This window comes from Phalaenopsis equestris, unplaced genomic scaffold (genome assembly GCF_001263595.1).
Source record: "Phalaenopsis equestris unplaced genomic scaffold, ASM126359v1 Scaffold000002, whole genome shotgun sequence".
In the NCBI taxonomy this organism is placed as follows: Eukaryota; Viridiplantae; Streptophyta; class Magnoliopsida; order Asparagales; family Orchidaceae; genus Phalaenopsis; species Phalaenopsis equestris.
In genome coordinates, this window is record NW_018164444.1 from 23,122,501 (window position 1) to 23,135,374 (window position 12,874).

The window sequence follows — 12,874 nt, forward strand, 5'->3', positions numbered from 1 at the left end:
AGACGACGCGATGCGGTATGTCGGCTTCGAATAGAGGCGACGAGATGCGATCCGTCGGCTTCAAACAGAGGCGACGAGATGCGATCCGTCGGCTTCGAACAGAGACGACGAGACGCAATTAGCAGTGGACTTCAAAGCCGCGAGCCGACGACGACAGAGAGACGACAACAGAGTCATGTTCTTCGATATTCTTCGATAAGGTTTGCTAGGGTTCGACATGGGTCGAAACCCGAGTAGTCCTAGCAGAGCCGAGCGTGGGAGATGACATCAGAGCATATATTTTTTTCTCTCATATATATATATATTTGATATTTTTAGTTTTCCACTCATTCCACGAGATATCTCACCAATTTGAATTGTGATCAGCAACACGCATACATCATGTCATCTCACTGTGAATATCTTTGGTAAATATCTTCATAACAAAACAAATATTTTGGACCCAATATGGATCCTTTTGATGTAATCCTTTTTTAATAGAAATCTTCTTAATCACTCTGCTACTTTTTCAATACTAGGCAATAACTCATCATAAATCTACAACAGCTTCAACTTATCTTTGTCATGCATTTTTATTTTAATTGTGTGCCAACTTAATATTTATGTTGTTCAATTATATTATTTCTTGAAGTTAATAAAACCCATATGAAGTTTCTTTCTTCACCTTGACACTTTTCCATTACTTGACCTGATAAAATATGATTTCATGGTGTATGTTTCTTGTATGAACTCAAATCAATTTTCCGAAATCAATATAATTGTTTTAGACCATGATGCATTACTTTCTTCTGTAAAGTCATCATAAGATATATAAATTTGACATTTTTGTATTTGTTAAACTCTTGAATATATTATTTATTTTTTAGTATGGTACCAAAATCTTCTCCAATCTTTTTCTATCCTTCTACTTTTCAAAATTTCATTGAAAAACAATTGATTAAATCATTAAAATAACACCCATAACTCTTAAATCTTTGTTTATATTTCTTTTGGCCTTAAATCATAACTTTGTGCATTTTCTTTTTCAAAATCAGCTTCAACTTTTTTTGGGTGAATTAATCTATAATATAGATCATCATTTTACTTATTGTACCTTCATCATTAGTTTTATCATTTATTTATATGAGGCATTTGTATGAATTCTCAAGTTTCATTCATTATCTTCGAGTGTTGCATGAGGTGTTATGTACATCCTTTGCAAATCTTTTTAGCTTCTATCTATTTTACTTTAGGTCATCTGATTTTTCTTTTTATGTATTTGAATGTAATTTTATATACAGTATTATAGTGCTTTTTTAGTTTTCCTTATACCTGGATCCATTTTTAACTATGTTATATTTAATAGATTCAAACACTTTTTTTTTTGCCGTGATCATTATCTAATTCATTTTTTATACTTTTTCCCTCATCCTTCATACCATTCTCATTTTTCTTGTGCTTACTTTAAATATCAATATTTCTTTTTGCCCAACAATTGAATATATATAATTTAGGCGGGCTAACTATACCTTTATAAAATTTATCTTTAAGTTCCCTTGATATCCCATTTTAAATAATACTTTAGCCTATTATGATGAATTGGTGTGGTTTATTTAGGTTGATTGTAATTTTCTATAAATTAAATTATGAAATAATTATTGAAAAAATTTTTCTTGAAGTTATTATATAATTTCTTTAAAATATGTTCGTTAACATTAAAAAATTTTGAATAAAGAAACGACAAAATGCAACTGTGCTACTAGAATGCATGATGATGAAACACACTTTGAAACAACACCTGAGAAGTGCGGTCTTACTATTTTTGAAAATGAGAAGAACGAATTAATTTCAACTGGGACTATGTGGGTGGTGTATCTGTATTGAATATAGACAAATAAACCAAACTGTTAGGAATGAACATTTTCCATTACTTTTTATAGGTCAAATGCTAGAGAAACTTTTAGGGCATTTGAAAAATAGTGTTGATCGAAAGCTATATAAAAACCCATATTTTCTAGAGTTAATGGAGGTCTTGGGAATGTGAATTGGTGGTAGTCTCAGTTAAGCATCAAGCCTTGTGCCTTACTCTCACGCTTTAAAAGACCTAAACAATTGTTCTTCTAAGACACTTTTCATTTCACTGTCGAAATTCTAGAAGCTTTATCATCATTGATATTCAGACTAGATGGCAGCTATAATCATTCTTTTCTACTTTTGATATTTAGCAGCAATATGTAAGCTTTTGGCTCCATCAACAAAGTTTCTTTTTATATTTCTTAAAAATCATTTTTCTCTTATGTCAATTCTTATCTACATCAAAAATGCATATTACTAAAACTTTTTTTTGTATATTATGCTAATTGCAGAGCTAGGGATTTCTGTTCCTCGATAAAAAAAGGCTGTGAACAGCAAGCTGGAGCAAATGGCTGTATCCTGATCCACATTTATGCTTGATTTTATTGCAATATTTTATCTGGGGAGCTTTCTCTTGGATTAACTGTCATCTTTATGACCGTTGAGTTCATGCTTCTGCAAAAAAGTTTTGGACAAAGAGCCTTGGTAATGTCTGTATCTTTTTTCGGTTTTGTTGGTAATGTCATAGCAAACACATTCGTTCCACTCGCTGCAATTTAAATTATTTTGCAAGTTTCAATTTTTTTGAGGATTTTTCCAGTTTCTTTGCATTGAGGGCTGCTGAAATTTGTTTTAAGGTGCATTTACATGTTACATACATGCCAACCAATTCCTATGTTTTTTCATATTTAACACCTAAATATTACTTTTTTTTTTACATTTATACCACCCAGATGTTTCGCATAACAACAAAAGTATCACCATTTTAACTTCTTAAGTGTGCCATATGGGATGTAAAAATGGAAGATTTGGTGTCTGATATGAGAACACATAGGAATTGAGTGGTATGTATGCAAAACTTGTTTTAATTATAAGAAACTTACCTCATAAATACTGATGATACAGAATTAATTGTCATTTTTTTGGAGATTCAATTTTCACATTGTTTCGTCATTTTTGAAATTCTTAGCTTCAAATATGTACAGCCTAGAGCACTTTTTTAGTCACCTGAAGCTTGAACTGGAGTTTGATTAATGCATGAAGTTCAAGTTTAAGACGACCATGTCCTAGTTAGAGCTGTCGAAAAAACTCGTTCGTGAATGGCTTCCATTTGGCTCATTAGATAGCTTTATTTCGGAATTGTTTGTTAAACAAGTGAACTGAACGTAAATAATTTTTTTGAACTTGGTTTATAAATGAGCCTTAGATGAATTAAAGTTTATTTTGTTTGTGTTTGACTTGTTTTATCATAAAATAATTAATAATAATATATATTTGTTTTTTTATATGAATTTTTATGTGTTTAAAAATAAAATATATTATTTTTTTAAAATTATTTGGGCGTTATAATCATAAAAACATAAGTTTAGGTGCTTGATATGACATTTGGGAAGTTGGCATGTAAATGTACAAAAAAAAAAAGCTGAGCAGCTCCCTCACTCACAGATTTAGCTAATGTATTATAGGAGCGAATAATTTTTTATTTTCTATAGTTGTTATGATAAAATGAACAAAAATAATGATAAATTAGAGATAAATTTTTAGGAAATTATTTAATACTATATATATATATATATATGTTAAATATTTGGACATGTTTTGTTTGAATTTGTAATTTTCAATAATTTTAAGTGTATCAAATGAGTTGGCTCAATTTTTAATTAGTTGAGTTTGGGTTGGCTAAAGCTCGGTTTGTTAAGTTTATTTAGCTTAATCCCCAATTTATTTATTGAGTTGAGTTTGAGTTGACTTGATTTAATTACACCCCTGCACTTTATGGGTCCGTTTGGGATAACTTATTTGGTGTGGTGACGTTTTGAAAATGCACTTGACCTGTTTGGGTAAATTGTGTTTTGATAGCTTATGCGTTCTCAAAACGCCAAAAAAATCGTTTCACACCGGGAACTTTCTGGCAGCGGTCTGACTTTTCCTAAAAAATAAAACTTTGTAATAGTCATCGCACCTAATTTATCGTCAGATTATTCTTAATCAGCTGCCTTAAATAGTCTCTATATCGAGCCAACTAAATTGGCCCATGCCATCTAATATTTAGCTTTCATCGTAGGCCCATAGCATCATGTTATAATATTAGAAAATATAATATTTTGAAGTGTTATTATGTATTGAATTCTATATACATCATTCTCTTTAATGATGCACGTCATTGTCGGCCATTAGTGTTCATTGTCGGCCATTAGTGTTCATTGTCATACACCGACCATTACCACCCACCATTGTCCGTTGCCATTACACACCGACATATGCCCACCCACACCGATTACAGTTATTGTCGATGCCCGCCTGTCTATCATTGTCGCCACCACCTCCTGCCTGCCCATCATCACTCGCCAGTCATTGGCACTACCCATCGATCATGTACATTGACTTCGTTTTTCTTCGAACCAAACAAAAAAATATGGAGTATAGCATTTATATTACATGATACTAAACAACTTCTTAAGATTTTAAATTTAATACCACATTCTTTTTAGAAAATCTCCATTTTGAAGTTGTAAATTGATGGTTCATCCCCTTTATAGAAAAGCAATGAATCATGTTATACTAATTTTTATTATAATAATAATAAAAATTATCTAAATGGTAAATTAAAATTTATTTTGAGGTAAATCTCATTTTTCACATTCCTCAAAATTTATTCAAAATATTTTTATTAAATTTTACATTTTTATTATGATAAAATTAATAACTAGAATTATATATTTGATACATCAAGATAATTGACTTTATAAATATTGATACGTCATCAAAAAAATTCCAACATTCGAGACAAATCTCAAAGCATGATACAAATCTGGAAAGCCTTTTTGAGCAAGAAATGTGTTGATCCAGAGCTCCGCCTTTTAGCAAACTAATAGTCAAACTGATCGACTCGATGAGACAGACTCAATGATATCAACATTAGTTTAGTCCAAATTAAATCAAACTCAGATCCAGTCATTAAACCACACTTGAAAGTTTTTTGGATATATTTAGAAAGTCAAACTAGCGAGCCTATTATCAAATTGAATGTCTCAACAAGAAAAATCTAGCAAACCTGTGATTGCTCAATTCTGACATCATTAAGACGAATTTGGTCTTACCCGAAATTAGGGGATAACTGATACATATCGAAAAAGCTCTAGATATGGAATATTGCCTGACGACAAATTTGGTCTCGCCTGAAAATAGGGGTCAACTGATACATCTCCAGCAATTTTCCATCATCTGACACAAATCTCGAGACATGAAATAGATCTCGAGGTAGTTTTTTGAGCAAGAAATATTCAAATTTCGATAAAAACTCATCCAAAACTCTGATTTTAGCAAACTTATAGTTAAATTGAATGACTCGACAAGAAAACTCAATGTTATCAAAATTAGTCGAATCCGAGTCAAATCAAGCTCAAATAAAACTCATTAAATTACTCTTGGAAGTTTTTCATACATATTTGGAAGGTTAAATGAATGTTTAATCTTGAAAGCTTATAGTTGAATCAAGCGTCTCAACAAAACAAATCAAACGAGCCCAAGATTACTCAATTTTAACATCATTAAGGAACCAAAATGTCCATTAAACGCTGTATGATTAAATGAAGCTCTTTGGACTATCTCATCAAAGTGGTTCATATTCATGTATTAATTGCACTTTAAACACTATAAATTGAGCCCCACCCCTCTCACGAGTGAGAATGCTTAAGGCTTGAGAGTGAATTTAAAGTTTTGAGGAGTTGAAGTCCAACATCACCCATGCCGCCGTTAACCATCGCTGACCGTCGTCGACACCCGCTTCACCGTCGATCGTCGTTGACCACTACCTACCACCACCGACTGCAGTAGAACATTATGGTCGCTGTAAACCATCGCTGACCGTCATCGATCACTATCAATTACCATCGACCATAAACCACTAGTCGACATTGTAACTTGAAAATCCTAGTAACTCTTTCGTCTTTGTGAGACAACCACATGATTTTTTCCTTTACGGATTTTTCACGTAAAAATTTATGATGTCATTGCTGTTGTTTTCTTTTATCTGGGTATGTGCTGAGTTCTTGTGCAATGCTAAGACGACAATCCATTAACATGTGGCCGCAAATTTTCTAGCACTCATCAATTATAATAAAATGATAAATAAATATAACAATTAGGAGATAAATAATAAGAAATCACCTAATATACAATATAAATTAATTTTTTTAAAATATTTTTAACACCTTAAAAGATAAATCCTTGGGAATTAATATATTTTGTTTCTATTTTATATTAATATTTTTTCAGATGAATTGGCTCAAGAGCTAAAGAGCCGAGCCAGGGTTGGATTGAGCTTGGCTTTGGCTTGTTAGCTGATCGAGTTCAGTTTACGAATCTAATCCATCTGTTGCTGGAAGCGAAAGAAGCCGACGCTACAATGGGAATCGATCGAGCTGCGATCGAGATGGTCCTCTCGTTCCAGTTCTGGAGAATGGCTATTTTATGGCCCCTTGCCCTCCTGTACTGCTACGCCAGACTCAACCTCGCCGCTCTCTTCCGTCGCCGCACGTCGCCGAGGGAGCACTTTCGTTGTCGCTTAGTCCCCGATTCCGCCGGCGGTAATTTCAGGCGTCCCATCTGCATTATTACTGGGGTGAGATTCCATTTTTTTTTTTTTTTTACGATGGCAGTCATTGTGATCACTTTATCTAGTTACTGCCGGCATTGAACAGTTCGTCTAATGATGTTAGAAGGGAGTCTATACTAGTGTGGGATGGTAGCATAGCCTAGGAAGAGGGAGATGGATTGCAGAGTGAAGGAATGGAGCTTAAACCTGAAGATGAAGAGGAAATGTTGTTTTATGCATGCTTTAGTTAAGGGGCTGTCTGGTATCAACTTTGAGGCGGTGTTTGACTGGAACTTAGATTTATGTGGAATAGGATTTATCAAATCTAGCGTGCTACGGAGGAGCTCGCGAGTGGTGATGGAATGAATTCGCTACGCAATCAGATTTAATAAATCTGGATTTACGTCATAAAGAGACTGAACACGAGAAAAAGAGATTGAATGCGATAAAATTTGATATAAGGAAGTGTTGGATTTAGTTTTAATTTTTTTGGTGTTTGACTAAATCCTATTAAGAAGAAATTAGGATTTAGTAAATCCGAAGTTTAAAATAAAATTGAGAGGAATTAAGAAGAAACTGGATTTGCTAAATCCTTTATTTAAAATTTAACATTTTTTTTCCGTGTGATAGATTTAAGTTAAATTCCTCTTAAACCCTTGACCCAAGAGCCTCTAAAAGATAAAATTGTTGTTTAATGAAGAACCACCAAGTTCTCCAAAAGAGAAGAACCACCATGCTCCTACCTAAGCAATCAATCACACACGGCCACCTTAAATTTCCAAACTCCACTCTAATCTCTAATGCCAAGAGCTCACACATTTATAGCCTCAATAATGCATAACAAAATACATCTTTAAATTCCTTTGGGAGGAAATTTTGAATTCGAACTTTTTTTTTTTTAAGGTTACATTCATCCAGCCAATTGAAAAATTTTCCGCTAGTTTATATGGCCACAAACCAATTCTTGAAAATGCATTTTTTATTAATTTCAATGACTCCTCTTTGAATTAATACATCTTGTAATTGCCGTGAAGTAATTCCTCCATTCATTTAGTTCATCTTGAAACAATTTTAATTAATATGTCTTGAAAGCACTTACTCCATTTTTTAAAAGTCTTAAAATTAATTTGAAGGGGTCATGTGTATTTCGACCAAGCTTTGTTTCTTCATGATTGGCATGATAATTTTTGGTTCACATTCGTTAATGGTGAAAAAAATAATTACGATATGAATATAAACTCATAAAATGATAATTCATGCGGTAATATTCCAATTTTGAATATGATAAATCCATAACTACTCTCAAAATAATACAAATATTTTCATGCCAATATTTCACATCACATAAGCTCCTCAACGGAGAGCAGTTTTGGCGATTCTCTTTAGAAGTAGATATAATTACACATTTTTACATTTTCAGGCGACGTCTGGCTTGGGCTTGGCAACAGCAAGGGCCCTGGTAGGCGAGGGCTATCACGTTGTTCTAGGTGAGAAACTGAGAATATCTCTTATTTAGCACCTTTATTTCAAAATAACTACTTAATGAAGTTGATTTTGAAATTGATGGGTAAAATTTCGTGGGATTTTGTATTGTGCTGCATAATAGAGAATTATTGTTTATGAAGATCAATAAAGTGTTTACGAGCTGTAAAATGGTTGATTTTTTTTTTTCTTGGGGGGTTCCTTGGTTTGATATAAAGTAGTTTTACTTTCTTTACCTTAAATCTATTTATTATAATAAAATTGCTGCAACTTAAATAAATAAATTTGGACGCCTTTACTTTCCAAAAGGTTGGATTACTTTGTGTCTACATGGAATTATGAGACCCAAAATCTTTCATTTCTGCACTTTTGGAGTTAAGGGAAATCATGTACATATTTAAACGAGAGTTCATTGCTATATAACATTAATAGAACAACCTTTATATGAGATTAATGTTGCGTTGATTAAAAGATGTTTATTTCTCTTTATTAAAAAGAATCTGTATGAGGGATATCAGAAGAAGCTGAACTAGGGAAATTGTTTAGATTATTAACTAGCTACATAAGCAATATCTATTCTCGTGTCACTGATAAATTTTTTTGATCTCTCCACTTTTTGATTAGTACCAAGCCTGTTATAAAATTATTAAAAACTATAGCTTTTTTATTCGTTATTGCAGAACTCCTGGTTTTTTATATTGATTATGAGCCATCTGTATATTCACAATATTGAGTATATGATTTGTAATTAATGTGAATACGATGTTTAAATCATCATTCAATATTATTAGAAAAAATTGATATCTAAATATGATAGTTTAAGTACGTTTGATTTATTATATTGACTAATGGAGATATGGATAGGAATACTTCTAGAGTTAAAACTGAATTATTGAAATGAAAAAAATGTTTCTAGAGTTTTGTGTGATGAGAGAATACTGTAGAATTATGTGTTTCCTATTTAGATTTATCCTCATTTATTTCTCTATTATTATTTTATTGTTCTTTTCTTATGTATTTCTTGTATCTTTGATAAGTTGTAATTATATTTGACTTAGTGTTTACTCTCTATATAATGAGAAGAGTTCTATTTTCCTTCTAATATTTTCCTTCATGGTATCAAATTCTAAGCCCCAATTTTCGTTGTCCTCCTGTTGTTGGTTTGAACGCTTTTGTCGTTGGGTCGATCGCATCTGCTGTTGGGTTTGAAAGCCTCTGTCGCTATCTTCCCTTGGTTTGATGTCTCTGTCGCTACCTTCCCTTTGTTTGACGCCTCTATCGTTGCCCCTAGCTGATGGTCTCTAGTTGGCGCTCTGATCATTTGAATGCATCTGCCACTGCCTCCCCTTAGTTCGAATGCCTCTATCATGTTCACCATTCGGTTGTCGGATCGTGGAACAGCCGGTTGGCCGAGTGTGAAGCCCCACATCCACACATCTATAACCCTTCTACCAACCTCTATTGATGTCTTTGTGGCAGCCCTCACTTGCCGACCCTCCACAACTATCTTTTCTCAGTTGATTTTATGCAGGTCCTCTATTGGAATCCTCCCTGCAACCACTAATTTTGTTTTCCTACAGACCATACCTCGGACGAGCAGCATCTCGTTTGTTTTTTTAGCTTGAAACATGCGAGGTTTTATGACAAAGTACTAATCTTACAGAATGAATTTGTCTAACTCTAGTTGGGATGTTAGTTCTGACTTAGAGGCTAGAAATTATTTTCAACTAGCCTCTGAACTCTCGACCTTTATCACAAACCATAAATTTAATGTTCATAACTTACTTCAATGGTCCCAATCTGTGTTTATGTACATTTGTGGAAAGGGAAAAGTGGAACATATTATGGGAGAAGACATAGTTCCTGAGCAAATTGATTGTAACCATCGCTCATGGAAAATCCGGGATCATATGGTCATGTCTTGGTTGATTAATTCTATGATCATAAAAATTGAAGAAAATTTCTTACTTTACAGGACAATACGAGAGATTTGGGGAGCGGCTTGTGAGACTTATTTGAGTACATGAAATACTGCAAAATTATTTGAGATTGAGACAGAACTGCATGAACTTCGACAAGAATATTTAAGAGTTGCTCAATACTTTAACACACTATTCAGATATGGATTACAATTAGATATGTATGATACATATGTAAGCAAGTGTTCTTAAGATGCAAGGATGCATAAAATAATTGTGGAGAATAAGAGGGTGATCGAGTTCTTATTTGGTCTAAATAATAACTTAGATGAGGTTAGAGGAAGAATCATGTAGATGAAGCCTCTCCCTATCACTAGAGAAGCCTTTGCTAAAGTTTGAAGAGAAGAAAGTAGGGATGAGCTCATAATGACATGAAGTGTGGATTCATCTAGCACTAAAGTTCTACTTTGTACTCACATAACTCTTCTAATGAGTTAAAGTCAAAGAAGAATTATCCCTGGTGTGAACATTCCAAGAAACCTTATCACACAAAAGACTAGTGTTGGAAACTGTATGGAAAGCCTGTAGATTGGAAACTGGGGCATGGGGGGAAGGACCAAGACCGCAAGGCCTATACTGCCACCTCTTTTGAAGGGTCAGCTGAACCTAGCTAAGGGCAACTATCAGTGTTGAAGAAACTTCTTTCAAGAACAAACCAGCTTAATGATACATCAAGGTATAATATCATTCTCCTATATCACTAATAATGTAAGATTTGACATTGGATAATAGATTTTGGTACTTCTGATCACATGAATAGAGATATTCATGCTCTCACGAACTACAAAAGGTTCACCCACTTTAGATTTGTTAGACTTACCGAGCTCACTCTAGGATTGTTGGTAAAGGAGAAGTGAAAGTCTCCAAAATTATTTAACTCTCTTCTGTGCTATATGTTCTTTAATTGATTGCAACTTACTTTCAATCAACAAGATTACTCATGGCTTGAACTGCATCATTAAATTTCACTCTAATTCTTGCAAATTTCAAGTATTGGATTCGGGGAAGGTGATTAATAGTGTTAAATTGTATCAAGATCTATAACTGATCAAGGAAAGTTATTCTCTTAACACAAGGTTGTTCTTGCAAATTTCAAGTGTTGGATTCGGGGAAGGTGATTAATAGTGTTGAATTGTATCAAGATCTATAACTACTGATCAAGGAAAGTTATTCTCTTAACACAAGGTTTCATCACTATCTTCTTCCCATATTCCAGAGTTTATTGTTCATGAGTCTGTTGCGAGTCTATCGAGTCAAGTTTTGTTATGACATTGACGTTTGAGTCATTCCAATTTTCATTATGTTGCAAAGTTGTATCTTTATTTTTTATTAATAAAAATCAGAGTTTTGTCAGCATGAAACCTGTCAATTGGCTAAATATACTTGTCATCTCTATCATTTGTCTTAGTGCAAATCTTCACAACCCTTTTCTCTTATCCACAATGACATTTGGGGACCATCAAAATTAAAAGAAAAATATCAATGGAGCCAAATGGTTTGTCTTCATTGTTGATGACCATATTAGAACTAGTTCGATATTCTTCATAAAGGAAAAATTTGAAACCACACAAAAATTTAAATTCTTCTATAATATTATTTCCACTAAATTCCAACGTAAACTGATAATGCAAATGAATACTTCAACTTTAACCTTGGATCTTACCTTATAAAGAATGATATTATCCATGTGAGTTTTTGTGTTGAAACTCCTCAACAAAATGAAATAGGTGAGAGGAATAATAGACGTCTCCTTGAGGTATTTGGGTCTATAGCACTCTCTCAAAATGTCCTAAAAAAGTTTCTGCTGAGAAATTGTGCTTACAACAACCTACCTCATTAATAGAATATCAAGTAGAGTTCTTGGATTTAAAGGCCCTCTTGATATTTTGATGGAAAAATACCCTATTGTCAGAGCATTCTCTTCTAATCTTCCTCAAAATACATTTGATTGTATTTCTTTTGTTTGCATTCACTAACCAAACTGTACAAAACTTGATCCAAAATTTATCGAATGTATCTTCTTAGTGTATGCTTCTAACAAAAGGGGGTACAAGTATTATTCTTCTCTTTGAAAATCAACCCTATTATCTCAAATCTAACATTCTGGGGAGAGTTCAAGTGAATATCAGTCTTGGGAATCTACTCAAAACATCCACACTGACCTAGAGTCTTTATAACCTATTATGCTTCCCTACTCTACTATTTATACCCACACTGATCTAATGTCATCACTATTTATTCTCCTTCCATATAACTATCCTGTTTTCTAAGTTCCTTCTATTGAGAACATTATAAAAACATGGAACCTTGTGTGTACGCTACGAGAAAAAAATTCACTTAACAGGATAAAGAAAATATGCAAACACATGATTCTTCATAAACAAATCTGTATTCACTAATCTCTAAGACTCCAAGGAAAGTGGAATCCAATGGAGAAGACAAGGAAGTTGTACAAATTATTCTATCTAGGAGTATGTTGCCTATGAGAAGTTATCATTAATTTACAAAGCCTTTGTATCTAATCTTGATAGTGTAAATATACCCAAGTTTATTCATGAAGCACTCCAAAGTTCAGAATGGAAAAAGTCAGTTGAAGAAGAGAGCCAAGCACTCAAACTTAATGGCACATGGATCCTTATAAAGCTTCCTCCAAATAAAATGCAAATGTGTTTAATGTTATGTGCAGAGCATATGGGAGCATTGAGAGGTTCAAGTTTAGATTGGTGGCCAAATGTTTCACTTAGTTTTATCAGATAGACTATCA

The 12,874-nt window shown here is 33.2% G+C and overlaps 2 protein-coding genes across 4 annotated transcripts in view; both read left to right on the forward strand.

Moving 5' to 3' along the window:
* The window catches only part of LOC110018009 (peptidyl-tRNA hydrolase 2, mitochondrial), a 51,895-nt gene extending 49,254 nt beyond the window's left edge, over positions 1-2,641 (forward strand). For both annotated transcript variants that reach the window (XM_020715213.1, XM_020715214.1), the window contains exon 9: positions 2,346-2,641. The gene's annotated coding sequence lies outside the window, so the exon portion shown is untranslated. The remainder of the gene's footprint in view (positions 1-2,345) is intronic.
* Positions 2,642-6,342: 3,701 nt separating this feature from the next.
* The window catches only part of LOC110024986 (short-chain dehydrogenase TIC 32, chloroplastic-like), a 29,110-nt gene continuing 22,578 nt past the window's right edge, over positions 6,343-12,874 (forward strand). For both annotated transcript variants that reach the window (XM_020725216.1, XM_020725207.1), the window contains exons 1-2: positions 6,343-6,676; positions 8,070-8,136. In XM_020725216.1, coding sequence (XP_020580875.1) covers positions 6,461-6,676; positions 8,070-8,136 — 283 coding nt within the window. In that variant the 5' untranslated portion in view covers positions 6,343-6,460. The remainder of the gene's footprint in view (positions 6,677-8,069; positions 8,137-12,874) is intronic.